The sequence below is a fragment of the Felis catus genome, chromosome D4 (genome assembly GCF_018350175.1).
Source record: "Felis catus isolate Fca126 chromosome D4, F.catus_Fca126_mat1.0, whole genome shotgun sequence".
Lineage (NCBI taxonomy): Eukaryota > Metazoa > Chordata > Mammalia > Carnivora > Felidae > Felis > Felis catus.
This window is the reverse complement of record NC_058380.1, coordinates 17679275-17701606: the sequence shown is the minus strand read 5'-3', so window position 1 is coordinate 17701606 and position 22332 is coordinate 17679275. Positions and strand designations below refer to the sequence as shown.

General features: G+C 46.8%; 1 protein-coding gene across 3 annotated transcripts in view; it reads right to left on the bottom strand.

The window, feature by feature from the left end:
* The window catches only part of PCSK5 (proprotein convertase subtilisin/kexin type 5), a 461238-nt gene extending 454270 nt beyond the window's left edge, over positions 1-6968 (bottom strand). The window contains exon 1 of one of the 3 annotated variants that reach the window (XM_023243354.2): positions 6238-6968. In XM_023243354.2, coding sequence (XP_023099122.2) covers positions 6238-6954 — 717 coding nt within the window. In that variant the 5' untranslated portion in view covers positions 6955-6968. The remainder of the gene's footprint in view (positions 1-6237) is intronic. The other 2 variants (XM_023243355.2, XM_023243356.2) reach the window with 2 other exon arrangements.
* Positions 6969-22332: the final 15364 nt, after the last annotated feature.

Sequence of the window (22332 nt, the reverse complement as noted above, 5' to 3'; positions counted from 1 at the left end):
TCCAGGGGCAAGCACAAGAATCTAGAAAATCACAAGTGACTCCACTACAGAAACCTTCGTTAACCATAGCATTCTCTTATTTTCCTTTGAGCAGCCTTTGAATCTCCTTGGAGCCCCTGTAGATCGTGCAATGCTTCCCATGCCTTATTTTATTGATGTGTTCGTGTTCATCATTAGGCACTTGATTTCACAGCAACCCCGCAAGGTGGCTGGAGCACATATTAGGGTCCTCTCTTTGAAAAATGAGGCAATGAGGGCCGAGTCGGTTAATGAAAGAAAAAACCCCGGAGTTTTGCTCCAAGCTGCTGACTCCTACTCTTGTTTTCTTTCTGGTCCCATTTTCCTGCAGGGATTAACCCACACTGAAGAGTTTATTGGCATTGATTGTCCTTTCTTGCTACCTTTAGATGTAGAGATCTCATCTGTTGAAACTCGCAAGAATACTGCATGAGTAATTTCACTGTAAATTACGTGCAATTTAACTTTGATGAAAGTAAAAATTAACAGATACACACATGTGTCTGTGCACATGTACATATATGCGCATACATATCTTCTAGCATGCATGAAGGTCTGTAAGCATTTGTCCCCCCCCCCCGCGTCCAGGAAGCCAAAGCCTTCCCTGTCATTGAATCCAAACTGAGTTCGCCAAGTGATAAAGTCCCAAGGCACAGCACTGCCTGGAGACACTTCGGCCTTGGGGAAAACGCAGACGCAGACGCTGTTTCACTTAACTGGAACGGACAACACAAATACCCCTCCCTGCCCCGGGGATGTTTCTGGGTCAGGACTCCCTCCCTTCACCAAGGAGTCAGACATCGCTGGCCATTTTCCCAGCACTCTACCCTGCTTCTCTGGCTGACCTTTAAGGTTAGGACCTCTGGATATAAGCTCATGAGAGACAGCGATAAGGCAAATTCAGCTGCCTTCGGGTGCACAAAAATGCAGTTTTTCATTTCAAACAGACCCCGAAAATCCCAACGGCCACATACAAGCCATTCCTTGCCTATGAGGTTAATGCAACAGGTCCACCGTGATCAGGCCAAGCTCTCTGAATCGTTTTTTCCAGTAAAGGTTCTCCTGCTCATGAGAACAGAGCATGTGAAAGCCGCTAGCAGAGGTCAGGGCTGAGGTTCTTGGGTGTGAAGAGCTGCCCTGTGCGAGGCCAGGTGGACCCCCACACCAACTTATTTTGCTGTTTACAACATGCCTAAAAATGCAACTTAGGGGAGCACAGTCCCATTCAACCCAGCAGTATTTGCAATGCCATCCACTCGCACCCAGAACCCACTCTCCACCGCTCATCACCATTTCGATCACCCCACGTTGCCCGAAGATCAGAACTAATCAGCAGCGGGGTGGTGGAGGGGGAGACCTTTGGCAGATCTCTGAACAAAAGTTCCTCGTGCCAAAGATCTCTGGGAAATGCGGCTTTTAACTCTCTTCGTGCAAACTGCATTCAGAATTAAAACACGAATTCAGATGCGATCCAACATAATGTACCAAGGTAAGAGGCTTTACAAAATAATCGGTCTTCCGATATTTTCCCTCCCCGTCTTCCATCTCTCCGGCAGGCTTATCCTATAATATTTAATGGGCTACAACCGGGATCGACCAGGGAGGAAGGCATTGCCACGGGAAATCAGCCAGAATTGTTTAGAGCCCAACAGCAACTATTTTTAAGGTGTTTTACATGGTTCGTTGAAATGGAAAACCATTTTCCTTGTCTACAAAGCTCGGATTTAGCTCTTTTTACTTGGCCGTTAAAAATGTATTTTCCTGATCTTCACATCTTGTATCTCCCATTTACAAAATGTCTTCCTTTCTCCCTATCCAAATAAAAGTTTGAATCTCACTTATTTCAGAGTCAGACCCAACCAACCTTTCGCTGCAAGCCTAACTATGTGCTGAGCAATGCACAGTCAACTCAGCCTATTATCTAGAGATTTATCATTTTACAGATGAAGGAACAGGGGCTCCATTAAGTTCACCGACTTTCCTGCTTTCAAAGACCTTGTAAGTGACATCTGGAGTTTCCGAGATACATATATATATATATTCTGCTTTCAGTGAGAACTCCAGGTAGAATATTTCCCCGGTATTGCTTGCATCTGGCTTTATCCTTCCGGAATCTGGCTCGAGATAAGTGACATGGTTTGAGGAGCGCTTTCTGTCACTGGTAATCTCGGCTTGGGATCAAGGATTATATGCAATTCGCAGAAGGATAAATACAGCTCTCGCACGCTGCCAACAGCCTTCACCAGGGACCTTCTCCCTGAGTTCAGATAACCAGAAATTAATCTTCCCGGTTTGCAGGGTTAGTCCAAACAAAGGTTCACGATTAACGTGATGCCGCGTCTTGATTCCTTGCTGTCACTGCTACCCTCTCACCACTAACTACACTGTTAGCTCCATCGGTCACATCGCCCAATTCAGAGGCAGGACCAAGGCCTCCTTGCCACAGGTGTGAGGCCAACAGTCAGGGGACACCTGATCCTGGGAGAGGCTTTCAGGGGGAAGACAGGGCATTCTACGGCGACACGAATACCAAGCAAAACAGGACATACCCCAACATGACAACATCTGCTACTGCTAATTAAGGCATCATTGCAGCTTTTCAAGGCATGACCATTCACAAACACTAACATGAGGGGGAAAACCTACGGAAACATAATGCTCTCTCTATAACCAAAAGCAAGAAAAGCCTCATTATTCTTCCCTTCCAGGAAGCCAAGCATGTCCTCGTTGCTTGTTTGCTTGCTTGCTCTTGCGTTAACTCTGCACATCCTATTTTTCATGAGCACAAGAGGCACACCTAGTCTCTTCCGCAGAAATCCCCAGGCCGGAAATTTTACCTCGGGTGACTTCCAAGTGCTAAGATGCGGTATAAAACATTACGCTGAAGTTGCGACTAGTCACGATCGCACCTCGTCGGTGGTGAAGATTCGCCACCTAAAATATCTGCCTAAAATATCATCCCAAAGATGTCAGAAAGACCACCGAGATATTACATGACTTCAGAAACAATAATAGGCCTCGGTTCCAATTTGTGACCCATGAGGTGGGACCCCAAACCCAACTGGGGTAAAAAACATGAGAACATTCCAGAGACATTTGCAAATTAGTTACTGCTCAGTGGAACCACAACTGGTTTATTTAGGGAAAGAAAGAATAACAAAAGGATGGCTAAAGTGTTAAAAGGTCAGAGCAGTAACGGGTGAATAAGAAATACGTTTGGCCCTTACAGTGCAATGATATTGTCTGTGTAACTCAATTTAGCTCCCCCAACACTTAGCATAGGGTTACCCCCCTTTGATCTACAGAGGGAACCCTTTACACAGTGAGACCAGCTGACCTTTTTCCACTGGTTATGGTATCAGTTCAAGGGGTCCCCTGTAACCTTTGAAAGCACTTAATGTCTTCACAGGCATTGTAAAAACCACAATAAATTGTGTTGGGTGTCATGTGTGTTTGTAGTTTTCTGCGTATTTTACAAATGAAAAGCCACAAATCTCCCTTAGAAAGCCCTCTGTAAACACAATCCTGTGAAGTTACAGGACACAGCAATGCTTGTTCAAAGGGGGTTCTTTCGGTGACAAAAATCCCCTCCCTTCCTCTGCCAGGCTCTGCAATATCTAAGTTCTGTTTAATGAGTTCATTAAGAAACAGGTATTTCTGGGGCGCCTGGGTGGCTCAGTGGGTTAAGCGTACGATTTCAGCTCAGGTCACAATCTCATAGTTCATGGGTTCGAGCCCGGTGGCGGGCTTTGGGCTGACAGCTCAGAGCCCGGAACCTACTTTGGATTCGTGTCTTCCTCTCCCTCTGCCCCTCCCCCACTCATGCTCTCTCCCTCTCCCTCTCAAAAGTAAAAATTAAAAAAATATATATTTTTTTAAATAAACATAAAAAAAAAAGAAACCAGGTATTTCTTCCCTTACAAGTCATGAAGCTTCTCAGAGTCAAGAAGTCCAGGTCTGTTTGAACTAAGTATCTGTGAGTTAATACTAAAGGTTTGCTTCCAGTCTACTGAGCCACTAAATCAGAATTCAGGGGATTGGGGGTGTTACTTTGTTCCTCCTATGGGGAGGGATACCCTACCAGGCGAATTCATGCAGGGTAGGCCTGGGCCAGACAGTCCTAGGTCTGAATCACAGTTTTGCCACAGTCTAGCTCGGGGATCCTGTGCGCATCAACTTCTCCAGAGTCCTGGTTTTCCAATTTGCTCAATGTGGAGGCGTATCCACCCAAAATGACCGTTTTGCAGATTACCAAAGAAGTCTATATTCAAGACCTTATTTCCTAAGTAGGTATCCTATGTAGGAGATGCTCCATGTTAGCGAACCTGAGAGACGCATTTCTGGAAAGAATGGTAACAAGGCTACTTTCGTTGACAAGCGTTCCCAGTTCCAGGGTCACATGCAGCACCCAACTTGAAGCTCATGGAAAAAGAGGAGACTGTGTTCTTCCAGTGAAACAAGAAGCTAGTAGAATCCTAACAAGCCATTAGAATGGAATTCTCCTGAAGATGACAGGCGCTGGGGCAACAAAGTCTGGCTGGCTTCCCTTCCTTCCTTCCGGGGGGCGGGCGGGGGGGTGTTGGATACGTACGGTGGTGTTGGGGTGGGGGGGACGCGCGCGCGCGCGCGCGCGCGTACGCGCAGGGGGGCGTGGGGGGGGGGAGACTCAGACCTTGCCCCTTGCCCTGGTTTCAGTCCTCCACAGGACTGACTTCCCCGGAACGCGTCTTCCCTCTGGACCCACAGAGCCCAAGACCTCACGCTCCTGCTCCCCTGAACCCCCCCCCCGCCCCCCCACCCAGCGCTCCCTATCTCCTTCCAGATGCGGTGATCGCAGAACTGCCTCTTCAGTCAGTGCCGCATCGCCCAGGCAGATGAGGGTCCCTGCGCCCCAGGGCTCCCGTTCCTGGACGAGCAGCACAACATCAGAAACCGTCTGTGCTGCTCTCTTGGCCCCGCTGCGCCAGCCTCCTGCCAGCCTCCTTTCCCCTAGCGCTGGCAGGACACGTGCATCCGGAGCAGTCCCAAAAGCCGGTCTACAGCAAAGGTGACCCATCACCCTCGCCTCCCACCCCCAGCAGGGTCTCTGGCCAGAGCCCCCTTCTCCAGCCAGGCCTAGAGAAGTGAGTGAATGGGGTGTGAGTACTGGGGCGGGGCGGGCGGGGAGGGGGCGGAGAATGATCGGGTCACTTTCTGGAACCCGCGTACACTGCCCTCTCCACTCCATTTCTAGCAGGAATGAGAGCGAGGAAGCCAAGACCGGTTAGCTCGGAAGTGCCTCCAAATCTGTTGCGCTTCCAATCATCCGCATAACACCATTCAATTCATTGTTCCCCAGCCGGGCAGCTCTGCCCTCAGCCCAGGAGCGGCACCCCATAAGAACCCCGCGCCCATCTGCCTGTCCAACTCTTCGCCCCACGTCGCCGCCGCACGTCCCTCTCCGCGGGGAGACCTGCAGTTCTCCCAGAGCAGAACCCCGCCGGCGGGTGTCGGAAGTTTCCCACCCCCTTTTCCGACCGGGAGCCCCCACGCGGATCCCACGAGAGAGGCGAGGAGAGCGAGAGGTCTCTCCCCAGATCTGCGCTCACGCCGGGTCCGGCCCTCTCTTCCCTTCCTCCGCCTCCCTCTTCCTCCTCCCTTCCAGCTCCAGTCCCCGCGCCTCCTGCTCCTCCAGCGCCCAGCGGTCCTCTCCCCCCCCCCCCACCCCAAGGGGCAAACTACTTTCTGGGCTAAATTCAGGTCTGAGCAGGAAAGGCTCTCCCTTCCTCGCCTCCTTCTTGCCCTGGCTCTCAGAAACCGCAAGGAGTGTGCTCACTCCCCTCACCCCCCAAAAGAGCTCAATCTACCAGTGCTCCCTGACTTTCCATGTCAAAAGACCCGGTCGGGTCTGAAACCACCACGGGGGTATGCACACTCTGGATTTTTCCAGACACCCTACCTGTCCCTCGTGGCCAGAAGAAGAAGGAGAAGAAGAAGAAGGAACAAAACAAAACCCACAAGTAAACAAAACCAACCCCGGTAACTTTGGGGAGAGAGAGTGTGTGTGTGCGTATGAAAGAGAGAGAGAAAATCGCTCAAGAGTTAGGGCAACAGCTGCAAGAGCACATCTGGAAGAGGGGGGAGGGGGGTGACAAGGAGGGGGCAAGAAGCGCGGGGTCGCTGGGGGCTCCCCCGGCCCCGGCAGCTTCAGGGCCAAGGACTGGGCCAGCCCGTCGTTACCTGTCCCATGTTGATGAATCCGTACTTGCTGGCGATGCGGTTGGCCTCCGGGAAGCCGCCGGCGATTTTGACTGCCCAGTGGTTGGTGTAGACGCGCGTCCGGCACACGGGGAGCAGGCAGCCCCCGAGCAGCGCCAGCACGCACAGCAGGTCCAGGCGTCCCGGGCAGCAGCAGCGGCTCCCCCAGCCCATGGCCCCGGCGCCTCGCTGCCTCCCTCGCTCGCTCGCTGACTCCGCGCACGAGCGGCGCGCACAACTAACTTCTCCGGCCTGGGCCGCCCCGGCGCGCAGCCCCCGGCCGCCGCGGCGCGCAGCCCTGGGCGATCCGCAGGAGGCGGCGAGCCCCGGCGGGGAGCAAACGGCGAGCCTGGCGCCGGCTCCTAGACCATCCCTGGGGCTGCGGGGACCTGCGCGCCGTGCCCTCCGGCCCGCGGGGCGATCGGCGGGGGCTCCCCGGCTCCGGCGCAGGAGGCGGCTGAGCGGGGCGGGCGCCCTCCTGCCGTTGGGTCTCGCCGGCTCGGCTCCCGACTCTCCGACTAGCCTTCGCTCCTCCCCGGGCCCCGGAACGCGGCGGAGGCGGCGGTGCAGGCAGCGGCCGGGCGCCCCCTCTGCTGGCCCGGGCTCCGAGCGCTCGCTAGCTCGCTCCCTGCGCTCCCTCCGGCTCCGAGCGGCGCGCGGGGAGTGCGAGTGGCAATGGCAGCAGCGCCTGCTCTGCATAAATGACTCCCGCCGCCCCCCTAACACCCCTCCTCTCCCACAGCCCCCTCCTCCTCTCGCTCCTCCGCCCGCCGGAGAGCGGCCGCGGCCAGGCGCCAACCAGGTCCTAGCGCCGCCGGGTTCTCCGGGCTGTAACCTCTCAGGGTCCAGGGCAGCGAAAGCCAGTCTTTCCAAAGGGCTGGGAGGAGAGCTCCCGGCGTCGCGGCCTGACCCCCTTCTCTCCCTCTCCTCCTCGGATTTGAGTCCGTTCACCGCCCCCCTCCCGGAGGACGGAAGAGATCGACACGGTGGTGAGAGTCCAGAGCCTCGTAGATTCATTCATCCCCGCTCTGAACCTCCTTAAACGACTCACTCGCTCATTTAGGAGGAAGGTCACTTGCGTGTCAACTGCCGAACAAATAACCCGAGATTTTCACTTCGTTAATTCTTCATGCTTTTCGGCAACGGTTTATTTTACACACCGCTGCTGCCGGGAGAAGCCACCACGCAGGACCGCAGGGCGCATCGACTCCTGCAAAAGCCAACCGCTGCGGCTCACGGTGCTGACTTTCGAAATCTGTGCATCTGAGAGGAGGCAACGCCACGGGAGAGTAAAATTCCAGTCGCGGGACTGGGGAGAGATGTTCCTAGGAGTGTTTGGTAGGGAAGTGGATGGAGACGTTCGGGCCAAGGGAATAACTTCATTCATTCGTTCCACTGGGTCTGATGAGCGCCGCTTTCCTCTCCACCAAGGGAAAAGTTTTCCAACTTTTTCAAGCGCGGCCCTGTAACAGGGAGAGACTTCAATATGAAAAGGACCACAGAGGAAGTTCGGGTGAAATATGTGCCTGAGCCGGCTTCATTACTGTCTCCAGCGCCGTGACTGCAGTGGGCAGGAGTGAGCTTGGATTAACCCCGTTTCTGCTGAACAACCTCCCTGCCTCTTCTGGCGGCACAGGACGACTTCTTGTGAAAAGAAAATATATCGTTTATGGAAACACTCAACTGGCCTGAAAAGTAGTTCCTTTCCCCCCTAGCTCCCACCCGTCCCTCCTCTCTCTCCTTTCCCGCCCCCCATTATCTTTCTTCTTAAACATTGGTTAAATGGACTTGAGGTTAATTAACCCATCACGTCTCTCGCTTTGGGTAATGATTATTTTATCCGCCTGGGGCTTCGCTTTTCTCCCTTCTCCCCTCAGCTGAACGGTATCTGCAAACTCAAGATGCATACATTTATTAAAGTTTGTAAAATTCATAAAGTTACACTCAGAACTCATAAAAGCGTCACTTCATGGCTTTGGGCACATTGTATAAGGCATGCTGTGTTATTTACTCTTGAAAACAAACTTACCAAATAACATGATCCCCTCCCCCACTGATGAAGAAGGGGAAGGTCAGCAGAACTAAATCATCTGCAGAAGGACGAACATTTCATTCTATTTACTTGACTGATTTGACACATCTCGGGAGCACTCGGCGTGGGCTTTAGAGTTTCAGTACAGTCTTGTTACTGACCAGTCCCTTTGCTCCCATCACTTCCTCCGTCCCCAGTGCACAGTCCAGAAATCTTACAATCTATTAGATCACCGTTAACTGCCACACGGGCCACCTGCTTCTATCCACAGGACGTTGGCTTATCCTTCCAGAAGCTGATGGGTTTCAGATGGGAGGGGAAGAGGTCCGTCAAAATCCAAATCTCAATATACATCTGAAGGGTCTTTCCTCCCCCTCAGAACTGGGGGCATTACTGTCAGACGGTAGGGAGAGCCTGTCTGAGGATGATCCGCGGGAGGGTGGCCACCGTGAGGGCTGCACAAGGTACTTTAGGAGTCAGGTCGGAAGCATGGCCTGTGGTTTTCTCTGGGATTCTGGGGCCATTGTTGTTTAGGAATGCAAAGACAGCACAAAATGCTTCTCTTTAAAGCCACCTTGCCTCTGGGCTTCAACTTGTGAATGAAATGAAGGGACATCTCTGCACCTGGTCTCCTGAGCCTGAAGGTGGTTTCCTAAGAGTGGTGACGCTCCCCCCTCGGCAGGTTTCCTCCACGGTGTCTTTCCCGTTTTCTTTCCAACTAACACTCTTGTCTTCCGCGAGCATGCCCTGCTTGACACAGGCACACAGCATTCACTGCGGTGAACAAGAGAGAGAATTGGAAAATGAGGTAGGAAATGGGCAAACCACTTTTCTGCTGTGTAACCCAATCCCTGGGCCAGCATTTTTAGCTTCCTCAAAGAGTACGTTCTTTCGTTTGGATGCATATGTGTTTAGAAGGGAAAACCCTAGCTCTGTTCAAAAAATGAAAAAGATCTGGGACTCCATCCATCTGTCAAATTCAACACACGAATGTGGATGCATTCATCTTGTCCGTCACATTTGCGGTTCCTTCCAGTTCACTTATCAAGAGCGTGACTCTTGAACTTCACTGATACAGGAGGAACCTCCTCTACCCTTGATGCAAAGGCACATCCTGCTTCCGGCTTTGGGATCTGCCTTCATGAACTCATTAGCCTCCTTGATTAGAGCCAGTTGGCCACCATGAAGCTTCCAGATAAAGATCAGTGGCTGCAGCAAAAAAACATCTTCTTTCACGACCTTAAGTGAGCCCTGTTGGTCAGCTCCTGTCAATGCCTCCGTAGCCAAAGGAACAAGAAACTGATAGAATTGCAGTGGCTAGGGCAAAGCCCTCACTAACACTGGAAAAGGAGCTCAATCCAAGACTTGCACAAATACTTCCTTTTTGTATGCAAAGAGTAGCCCTGCAAATCTGACCCTTGACTCTTCCTCTAGAACATGCCATATGGCAGGAAATCAGGCAGTTTTAAGTTTTACTCTGCCTAATACTTAAGCAACATATTACTTGATAATGAGGCCCCACTAGTCTTTGGCCTTTCTGCCAAGGTCCCTCACAGCTTTAAAAGAAAATTTCAGTGAAAGGCAGTGAATAGAAATCCAGGCAGTTTAGTAGGAGAGGTGAAAAAGAACTCTGAAAAGGATTCATCTTGAAACTCTGCAAACGAGAATTATTCTGGGAAGAGTTTGCCTTAGGAGACACCTCACTTCTTCCTCTGCTACCTCCTTTGCTGAAAATTGACCGTTAATGGCTCTTCTAACCTGAGATTCTGTGAATCAATAACAAATTGGCAATGGACAGTTTGGAGCTGACCAAGAAGGAAAGAAATGCCACTAGGAATTTCACTGCCCAGGAGAAGAGTCATCAAATTTGTGGAGATTCTAATCACTTTTCCAGCATATCAGATTCAGAATCGGCAGTGAAAATCTGTCAAGCATAATGATAATAATGAATGGTAGCAATAACTACCATTTATTAAGGACTAGTAATATGCCAGGCACTGAGCCAAACACATTTCAGGCCTTAATCTCATTGGTAAAGCATCAGGGTTGAAAGAGATCTTAGCTATCAGAGAATCTAACTTCTTTATTTCATAAAGAAGAAAACTGAGGCCAGTAGAAAACTAAATTAGAAGACAATAATCCTATCACGGGAAATTAAGTTCACAATGCATGAATACTATAAATAAAATGAAGGGATGGCCGCAAGGACCAAAGGTGATAGTGTGCCGCGAACCTGGGATGGACATTGATTTGACTGGCACGCCGGGGTTAATACAATAAATTGCAGTAGAGTGGAAACTGGACTTACCATCTCTGATTTCTTAGATATTTAACCACCACCAGTTAAAAATATCATCCGTGATGCATAGGAGCCAGCACAAGAGTTAATGCAGGGCTTGATTTTGCCTTTATTGCAAAATATGTGTGTAATGGGACACTAACAGGCGACTAATAACCTGTAGGTTTCAGGAAGCTTTAGCTCGTCTTTGACCTGTTTGAGGTGGATTTAGACGGGCATGGTTGACCCCCTTCTGTGGACATTTGAATCCTGCAGTGACAAGCCGGCTCCCAAAAGGCTTTTGGTTGGAAGGAAAGTGTAAAGCCTGCTGGCGACTTCCTTCAGATGTATATGAAGGAAGTGACCCCAACTGTCTATCACCTTCCAGCCTCGACCCCTAGTCCCCCGTGCAGTATCCCACCAGGATGGATAGGATGGATGGATGTGATGTCACTTCTCCTCACCTCAGACTCTAATCCAGGGAAAAGCAAGTAGAGGAAGGGTGGGAAAAATCAAAGAAGTAGGCTTGGGTGTTAGAGTTTCACCCTCCAAAAGGAACCAACCCCTCCCCACCCCCACCCCCCCACATCCATGGTAATAGCCCTCCTCCAAGGGTCAAGACTTGCCCTTTTGGTAGTGCCTCGGGACCCTTTTTTCCCAAACCCTTTATTGGCTGTTTAAAATTCTTGAACCTCTCAGAGAATTAGCAGTTTAATAACTACCAATTCAATAACTTGATCTTGCTCAGGAACAACTCAAATGGAATTCGGTTTTCGTTTGGTTTTGGAGTCCGGGCAGTAGCTCAAATTCATGGATGCAAAGGATACATTACAATTCAAAACATTCACTATGACTTCTACTTGTTTATCTGAAGCAAGATAAATTACGACAAAATTATCCCACAAATATCTTGTAGGAGTACATACTTTCATGCTTATTATATTCCACTATTTCCAGGAACTATATATCTAGATCGCTGCGCATGACATAACTTCATTTCCCCCATGGTGCATTCGGGATGTAGTGATTACACAACCATTGCGGAGCTATTGTTCAAGCACCTCCCTACCAACCTTCCCTGCCCCTACTTCAGATATTATTAATGTATGAAAAGAAAAAAAAAAAAAAGGACATCTTTTCTCACCCTTAACCCTCAGATGCATGGTAAAGGTACTTATCAGCGAGGCATTCCAGAGCCAAACCTCAGCGCAATAATGTACCAGGAAGTTCAGTTTAAACTTATGCCAGTGAACAGCTACTGTTCGTTCCGATTCTATATGTAGAATCAAAGCAACATTCTATTTTCAAAAAGGTTGTTCCATACTTACAAATAATTCATTGATAAAATTTTACTTTTCTAAAGGCAGTGGAATACAATTCAATAGGAAGCTTTTCAGGGCTTTCCAGTTTCAAAAAGTGTAAGATTTCCCTGGCTCTGTGTTTACAAGGTCCCTGTGACAGCTCAAAGCCAGTTTCTGCATAAAGAAAAAGCTGACTCTCATTTGAACTTTGGCAAGTGCTGTTCTTTTAAGTCCTATGACTTAGTTGGCTTCCCCAGAAAAATCAAGAACTAAGAGTCCACTAAATCACTGGAGACCCTGGGGCGGGCTTCTCCAATTTTCTCCAAATCTGAACAGTGAAAGCCTGTTTCATAGATGCACTAAATAAGAGTATATTATAAATTCGCCATGTAAATGCTAAATATTGCCTTCTGTGAGTGAAGATGAGACCAAGTTTATGAAAATACTATGCATCATAGGGTTTGGGTAAGGAAAATATCTTTCTCCGTACTGCTTTACTCCTGTTTGTTTGCTTAATTTTCTTTTAACGTTTATTTACTTTTGAGAGAGAGAGACAGAGACAGAGCATGGGCGGGGAAGGGGCAGAGAGAGAGGGAGACGCAGAATCCGAAGCAGGCTCCAGGCTCTGAGTTGTCAGCACAGAGCCCAATGTGGGGTTCAACCCACAAACCGTGAGATCGTGACCTGAGTTGAAGTTGGACACTTAACCGACTGAGCCACCTTGGGGTCCCTTATTTATTTTTTTAATGTTTATTCATTTTTGAGAGAGTGTGAGCGAGGGAGGAGCAGAGAGAGAGGGAGACAGAATCTGAAGTACACTCCAGGCTCTGAGCTGTCAGCACAGAGCCTGACATGGGGCTCGAACTCATGAAAGGTGAGATCATGACCTGAGCTGAAGTCAGATGCTTAACTGACTGAGCCACTCAGGCGCCCCTCCTGTTTATTTATTAAAAAAAAAAAATCAGAGCATTGTTTTGAGATCTGGTAGCAAATTGAACTGTGAAGGGTGAGCATAGACTGAATCCTCTGCAGAAAGAACAAGTAACGTATTTGGTATCATTAATCATTTCTTATTCCAGTTTTTGTCACCCATTTGTGTGTGTGTGTGTGTGTGTGCATGTGTGTGTCCATACAGATACAACTTGGCAAATTCATAGGATATTTGCATGTTGACATTTTGGCAGCAAAATGAAAACTGAAAAGAATTTTGCAGAAAATGTCAGCAATGCAAAAAACTTAGTGACATTCTATAAAACTGGGCTAAGCATTATTAGGAAAAAAAAAATCGTAAGGGATGGTGGCAGTTAAGTCTTCTAGGCTCAAAAGAGCCAGATGCTGGGTGCTAGATGGAGAAGAAAAGTTAAAACCTACAGGTAAAAGGCGGACCACCTAAAGGTCAGTGAAATATTCAAGGCCACGTCGTTGGCCAAATGAAGGAATTGGATCCATATGGAATTGATTTTGCATTTAATACCCTGGACACTTTGGAAAATACCTTTTCTACTCAAGTGTGTGGGGTGGGGTGGGAGCTCTGGGTTTAGCCGCTGGACACTCATGGTTTGAGGGATGTGAAGTTTCAGAAGTGGTTCAGTTATGTGTGGAAACTAATGACTCTGAAGCAAATTATCTAATCAATATTCTATTATCCGATAGCCCTTTACTTACACGGGGCCTCAAGTGCTGCGATTTTCCCGTGTTAGTCATGCCCTCTGTATGTTTAACGATAAACTCTCTGCCAAATGGAGTCTAGACAGGAACAAGCCTTTTCCTTTCTCCAAATTCAAAGTAAACTTGCCCGAAAACATCTGGATCAAAGGGGAAGAGGAAATTGGCGAATCTGTAGAGGCAGGGTGAAAGGAACCCGTCACATCAGCCGGGTTAATAATGACCCAGAGTGTGAGCGCGATGACCGTTACGGACAGAGCGTGACTTGATACAGCATCTGTAGAGCCTTTTTGAAGCCCCTTCAAGTCGCGATCATATTTACTCCCCACAGCGACCCGCCAAGTGAAGGGAGGCATCGCCATCATTTTAACATCAGGCAGCAACGATAGTCACCACGGGTATGGAAAGTGGGTGTTGAAAGGATTTCCCCAACTGCACCCCGCTCGTCAGTGGGAGCACGTGGGCTGAATCCTGTCTTTGGGCCAAGGCCACCCCCCTCCCCCAGACTTAACAGCAAAGTCTCCACAAAGGTAAGCCCTTCAAAATACATACTTCTGTTCTGTCCCCGCAGTTACCAGTCACTCACTGTGGACAAGTCTTGTGTTGTTGGTTGAGGAAGAGAGACTGGAGAATTCAAAGCCAAGGGCCGTCCTTCAGGGTGTCCTGAGTCTGTCCTGAAACTGCATTTCCCTCCTCGCTCCCTTGATCTCTCTTCACCTCCAAGTCCGGTCATTTCTCAGTTCCGTCCCCAGATACAGATCCAAATCAACACTAACCCCCGGCGTTTCTAGGAAGGAGGCATACGTGTGATTCATGAGGCCGAAAAAAAAACCGCTTTGCTCCTTTCCTGACTGAATTCAGAGGTCTTCTCACTTGCTGATTATCCGGAGCCTACAACCTGCAGATGTGATTAATTGCCATGTGCTCGTTATAATGAAATATCACTAGTTTTGGAAGCAACTGCGAAGTCTTGTTGTATGAGACACGCTTGTAAGGGATCCTCTTAAGGCTCCCAGTAACACGCTTGTCTTAGAAGCGGTTCAATTACCCCTCATTGCTGGCCAAAGGTGAATTTGTACAATCGGACCCTCCCTCTCCTTATATCAATTATACCTCATTAAAGCTATTTCAAACATCGTGTTCTCGTACCACACACACACACACACACACACACACACACACACACACAGCCAACACACATAATTACTAGTAGAACTTTGAGAATCAGAGAGAGAGATTCATGCAAAAGTAGATGCATAGGTGATAGATGCCACAGGGAAATTCATCATGGGTGATACAGCAGGAACCGAGTCACCTTCTTCCCCTTATGGCAAATTTCACTTCTTCACCTCAAATTATTCCCATTTTCTTCCCATATCTCCTTTGTTCCAAGTTTCCTATCAATTTGTCTATTCCTCCCCATGTTACCTTCTGTCGCTGTGATCTTCATAAATAACAGAAAAACACTTACGACAGTTTGGAAAAAGGAGAAATAGAGCAATGTTTCCATTGCTGAAACATAGCTATTTTCATATTTATGTACTCCCTCTTAGGATTGGTCTGAAAACCATATCTTTATTAAGTTAGAAACGTAACACATGCCGACTTTTACCTTCCGCATTTTTCACATAATACGTTCTATAAATACATCTCTCTGGTCTTTGTTATTAGCATTTTAATGATGATACTCCATTGGGTTGATGCATCATAACTTACTAAACTCTACTGTAAGACATTTAAATTGTTTCCAATTTTTCCTCGTTGTAAATAATCCTGCAGAGAGTATCTTCATGAATAAAGGCTGTGTGCGTTTTAGATTTTTCTCCTTAGGATGAATTCACATCCATTTGGCCTCCCATACTCCAAAAATCAAAGTATGGTTTGGGTTGCAGCCTCAAACTCTACAGGAACCAGGCACATATGTAATTAAACAACTGAAGTGGCCCAATAAATATGATAAATAAGTTCTTTTTGTTTTAATATGAAATTTATTGTCAAATTGGTTTCCATACAACACCCAGTGCTCACCCCAACAGGTGCCCTCCTCAGTGCCCATCACTCACCCTCCCCTCCCTCCAACCCCCCATCAACCATATGTTTTCACTCTTATGTGGATCCCGAGAAACTTAACAGAAGACCACGGGGGAGGGGAAGGGAAAAAAAAGTTAGAGAGGGAGAGAGCCGAACGATATGTTAGTTCTTATCTCAGCTCTGATAACATTCCCCAAATCTACTGCCCTGACTACCAATATTGAGGCCTCCATCTGTCCATCCATCATTCACTCATTCATCCATCCGCTCATCCATATTTCTGTCCACCCATCAGACAGACAGTCAATACAACATGTCCAAAGTGAAGTCACTTATGCTAAGCCCTGCATCAATAAACTGAGACTTAACTCAATTAGAGTTTCAGGTCTCCCAGAAATGAAATCTTAAACCAGGCAATCAGAAATCACTTGATCAGCATTAGTTAGGCCATCTGCCTAATATACCCCTGCAGTCCCCTAAAGGAAAGCAACCTTGCAAAAACCAACCCACATTTAGTCTATTATTTGTCCTTGTTCCTGCTCCCTTTTACCTATAGAAGTCTCCCTTTTGTACAGCTCCTCAGAGCTTTTTTCTGTCTACTAGACTGGATACTGCCCAATTCGTCAATCAATAAATAAAGCCAATAAGATCTTTCAATTTACTCTGTAGAATTTTGTTTTTTGAACACTGGGTTAGGTGCAATGATCAATGACTAATATAGAAGTCACAATTTCACAAAGCTTGAAGCCATTCTGTGAAACTCTTGAGTTGTTATATTATTATTTAATTTGCTTGATTGTCAATGCCAAGTGCTGACACTAAGAGAGAGGCATTGAGAGAATGAGGAAGATGCTACCAGGGTGGTCTAGGTAATTTCACGGAGAAAATAGAGCTTGAGATAAATTTTAAAATTTGGGGGTTGAGTTTAAATAGAATAAAAGTCTCATTAGATTCTGATAATTGGTACACTTGTCAGTGTCATCCATCAGGGATCTTAAGAATTTTTTTATACCTTGGGGCACCTGGGTGACTCAGTCGTTAAAGCATCCAGCTTCAGCTCAGGTCATGATCTCACCGTTCATGAGGTCAAGCCCCGCGTCGGGCTCTGTGCCGACAGCTCGGAGCCTGGAGCCTGCTTCCGATTCTGTGTCTCCCTCTCTCTCTGCCCCTCCCAGCTCATGCTCTGTCTGTCTCTCTCTCTCAAAAACAAACAAGCATTAAACAAAAGTTTTTAATGAATTTTTTTATACCTTTTACCAAAATTTTCCAACTCTTCAAGTTGAAAAGCACCAAGTAATCCTCCTTCAACCAGTTGGAATCTTGATGACTTTGTGCCTTCCCTTAAGCGTAAAAGTCAGTTGCTGAGCAAAATATGAGGATCTGGACTCTTGATCGGATTAGGGAAAAAAGGTCTGTTCTCTGAGACAGTTACAATCCACTAAAAATAATCGAGTCCTCAATGTATGGAGAAAACCAGGCTTGGGTAGGAAAATGGAATACCATTAACCTTCCCCATAAAGGTTGCCAGTCTGCCAATAATATTTTCCAAATCTAGCTTTTGGCTTCTACAGGAACCAGAGGACAAGGATATGTTTCCAGTGAGTTCAAGCATTCGGAAGGACGCTGGACAGGTCAACAGAGTAATTTAAAATTTACTTGAAACTCTGCAATCTAATCAATAATACCAGAGGCCTTACTCAAACGAGACAGTCAACACAAATCACCAATTTCCTGCCCAACAAAAAATGGCCATTTCCCCAATCCCTTTGGGTCTCGTTCATGTGCATGTTCTTTTTTAAATAGCAGATGCATTGAAAGTTTCAAGTATTTTCTCTAACAATGTGAATCTCTTTCTTTGTACTCTTCCCTCCTTTATTGTGTAAAGTCTTTAACCCTCCTTGTCTGCAGCTTTAATTATTTAATTTCTTCACTGCATTATTTAATGAAGACAGCTCTGAGGACGCGGTATGCATGAAGGAAGTACGACCCCATGCAAAATTGAAGGAAACTGTGTAACACTGAGCTGCAGCACATTATTGACTACAGACTATTTTGCAGTCTCTAATCATCTTTTTTTTTTAATTTTTCTTAACGTTTATTTGAGACAGAGAGAGACAGAGCATGAATGGGGGGGGGTGCAGAGAGAGATGGAGACACAGAATCCGAAGCAGGCTCCGGGCTCCAGGCTGTCAGCACAGAGCCCAACCCGGGGCTGGAACCCACGAACCATGAGATCATGACCTGAGCCGAAGCTTAACGACAGAGCCACCCAGGTGCCCCCAATCACCTTTTATGCTAACGTGTCCTCCTGCAAATCTGGAGTAAATGACCATTTTGCTTTTGATGTCAGATAAATATCAATGACGAAAAGACCTTCAGGAGCTTGAAGACAGATGACGTGAGTCAAAGTATATCATTCTTTTCTGCTAAGATCGTTTAGAAATGGGCCAAGATAAGGGCAAGGCTAGAAATGCTGATCACAGCATTTAGATACAGAGATTTCTTTGACTTTTCCTCCTAATGTAAACATAAAACGGAATGGCAGTAACATTGGAACACAAGGACAGTTTGTAAAAATGCATGACTGTCTTATGTTTATGACACATTCTTGAACCAAAACTCCAAATACCTCAAAGGTAGAGACAGACTAACTCACAAAGAAAGTCCTTCTTCTGATTGGATCAGTCTGAGTGTGTTGTAGAAACCAGTAAAATAAATATCCCATAGCCCGCCCACCCCAAAACACCACTGACCTCTCATCACTGCCTTGGCATGTATATAGGTTTTAATCTCTTCCTCTTTCTCTCTTCTCTCTCTCAATAGATAGATACACAGATGTATATAGATATATGTGTATAGATACAGATAGATATCCAATATATATCAAATGATCTATGTATCTTATACACATGCACGATATGCGTACGTAAGTGCACGCATATACATGTATATACGATACATACATATACACATACACGTGTAGTTTCACCTAATTTAACATTTTAGTTATTTCAATTCATTTTCACTTCCGTATTTCAAATGTATTCTAATTCCCCATTTGTTTTAAGAATATATCTTTCCATGGCTTCAAAAAAGTCTATCATATGGATATACTACACACGATATATACACGTATACATTACCAAATTACTGTGGACAATCAAAGTCATTTCCAATTTGGGGGTATATTATAGATAACACTGTATTGACATATGTGCAGACGCACATCGTTGCGGGCATAAGCTATCAGAGTCAAATGATTTTCACAGAGGAAACTTCGCAGTGTCATAATGACCTATGGCGTGGCCTGAAACTACATGGAAGTCAGAAAATGTCAGAACAAATTATAACGAAGGTATATTGCATGTTGTTTAACACTCTGGATTCTGAAATCACACCTCCTAGGTTCAAACACCAAATTTACTGCTTGTATGACCTTGGGTACATTCCTGAAACTTTTTCTGTCTGTATCTTTGTCTGTCAAGTGGGTATAATTCTAGGATATACTTCGTAAGTCTGTTGCAAAGATCGGTAAAATAATTTGTAAAGAGGGATTTAGCCTGTTACTTCACATAGTAGTTTCGTACTAGGAATCAGCAGTAAATATTTCTATTCATATCAGCGTCTGTGAAATACACTGAAATACCCCTAAATACGTACCATCAGGTGGTATTCCAATTTCTCCCTGCAAGAATTTGAACGATTTTTCACTGGAGCACACGCAAGAAAAGAATAACTCAACATTTAGAGAGTCTATTTAATAGATTTGGTTAGCATGCCAGCGAATATTTATCTTCTTTGTCACGCCACACCACAAATACTCAAATCCAATGGACCCATTGGGTACTATTATGCAGGGATTATGGCACAGAGTCACCCGCTGTAGATTATGCTTTCTGACGTGCCCAGATCCACATACATCCCCTTCCATGCCGTATCTACTGAGAATTTTTCTGGGGGGGCCAGGGGCTCTAAGCTACAAATGCCAGTACATGCTGTCAGCGGTCATCGATGAGCAGACCTGCCCTCTCTTTGAGACTAGATTCATTATGGAGGTTCTGTCTGGGGGAAGAGTGGTTGACTGTGGCCAAGTGTCAGAGTGATGCCAAACGGCCCCTTAGGAGAGCTGACTGACTAGAGCAATTTCAACAGATGGGCAGACAGGCATTGAGCGTGCTGCCGGAGTTAGGAGTTTCATAGGGTTCTTCCCACTGCCTGGAACTTCCTTCAACCTCCACGTCATCCTTTGGTGATGAATTTTCAAAATTCACTCAAGGGATCAGTTTTGGCAAAAAGCCTTTCCCAAAACTTTGTCCTCCTTTGCCTGCAACAACCTGTAGCCAATTCTACGTGTTTCTTTTTCCGCCCCTTCCTCCAGCTACCTATCCACCTAGCGTCTTCCTACCTGCCCACCCACCCACTTACGCACACACACAAACACAGACACACACACACACACACACACACACACACACACACACTGAACCTAAAACTCCTGAAAACAAATAGCATATCCAATTCTATTTGCTATCCTAAGTAACACACGTGTTAGGTGCCTAATATCTGTCTGTTGAATGAATAATTCTGTAGTCTTTCATTTCTGGAATAGACTGATGGCCTCAATCCCAGGAGATGTGCTGATAAAAATAATATTGACAGGGATTAGAAAGCATGTCTCCTTTGAAGGATTTATGAGTGGAACGAGATGCCTGAGATTTGCCTCAGAAGAATCTAGGTATTTGGGGGGATGCCAGAGGCCTGGTGACAGAAAATGTGGGTATTGACGAAAACACGTTGGCCACATATTGATAATCGTTGAAGGTAGGTGATAAAGGAGGAAGAGTCAAATGTATCTACTCTCTACACTTCTATTTGAAAATTTCTATTTGTGGGGCGCCTGGGTGGCGCAGTCGGTTAAGCGTCCGACGTCAGCCAGGTCACGATCTCGCGGTCCGTGAGTTCGAGCCCCACGTCAGGCTCTGGGCTGATGCCTCAGAGCCTGGAGCCTGTTTCTGATTCTGTGTCTCCCTCTCTCTCTGCCCCTCCCCCGTTCATGCTCTGTCTCTCTCTGTCCCAAAAATAAATAAACGTTCAAAAAAAAAAAAAGAAAAAAGAAAATTTCTATTTGTGTGTTTGAAAAGTTTCATGAAAGTAAATGTATATAGAATGTATATTGAAAATTTTCATAAAACAAATACACATAAATATATATATATGCATAACCAGTCCTTCTGTAGCCATATATATACGTATATGCATGACCATAAAACACGCCATATAAAAGCACATCCTAAGAACACTAACGTTATAAAGTTAGTATCTTAGAGGAGGGCATACGTTGATGGAATTTTATTTTTACAGCCCATAACTGTTATGTTTGGGAAAATATGATTTGAACGAGGTCCAGGTGTAGTTTGTTCTGCCATACTTCAGCCAAAACTGGTAGGATTACAAGAGCTAGGTGGATAAAAGTCTCCTTTATACGAGGACCCAAAGGCAGACATGGAACCAAAAATAAGAAGAAAGAGAAACAAACTCCGAGCTACAGAAAGAAAAAGCAACAAACTATAAGCTTCAAACGTTTAAAACCTAGCCAGTAAAACTCATCTGCAAAGTGCCCGGAGATGGCAGGCAAGACCGAGGTGGCAGCATTTCTGTTTACGTTGGCCGTTTCTTTCCCCTAAACACCTTAGACATCTCTAATTAATCCCTTTGGAGCAGCGGTGGCTGGAGTTCTCAGCTCACAGCCTTGCCGGCCAGATGTAATCCTGAGCCACCGCACGTACGTGTTAAGGGACATTATCGCCCTTCAGGTTTAAGAATAACCGTCTAATCTATTAGACCGAGAGGTCTCAACTCTGTCTGCGCGTTGCAATCAATTCAGCCGGAGAAACGGAATCGGGTCTAGGCATCTTGGAAAGTTGCCCCCGGATGATTCTACTTTGTCAGACCGATACCCCAAAAGCTGAGAGTCGGCAGCCCTGAGACATCGGTGGTGTTGAGGGATGAGAAGAGGACATTTTGCAGTTGGTCACTGAAGGGGACCCTGTGAGGTGCTGCTTAGATTGCACCACTCCACGCCTTCAGGACCGACGTGCTCATTCTCTGAGTGTCCTTTCCAAGACTGTCGGCTACTAGGCTTCACACCCGATTCCTTCCTGGGAATTGCCTCAACCCAAGGAAGCTGTCTCATCCGGGATTGCGCCCCTTCCCATGGTGGTCCATATCCAATCTCTGCACGGGTGAAAATGCATGCCCCCCCCCCCCTTGCTTTAGTCTGGGACATCTCCGAAGGGCCATCCCTGCTTGAGTGCTCCCCATGGGATCAGCTGAACCTCTGGTGTAACTTCATGGCAGGTCAATTCTCCCTCTACCGACTCCTTTCTGGAAGGGCCTCTGCTTCCCGAAGCTTTCCAACTCCCTTGCGAGCACGGTTCTGCATAACCCTCCCCGGTAAACCGGCTCCCGGGAAATCTCCACCCGGGAGGCTCTTCCCCAGGCCACCTGACCAAGAGAGTCATGGCGGCTTCCCTGGAATGCGGTTCAGCCTGAGTGTGCCATCTGCATCCAGTGGGGACAAGAAGTCTTGGTATTTGCTTGGCCGCAAGTGATTATTTACAAAATCAACTCAGAACTAGACTCGAGCCGCCTTTCCAAAAGTCTCATCATTTCTGCTGGTTATAATAGATGGACAACTCAAGGCGCTGATCCATAATTAATGTTTTCACGATAATCATAAGTACGAGAAACATCGATCGATATGCTACGAA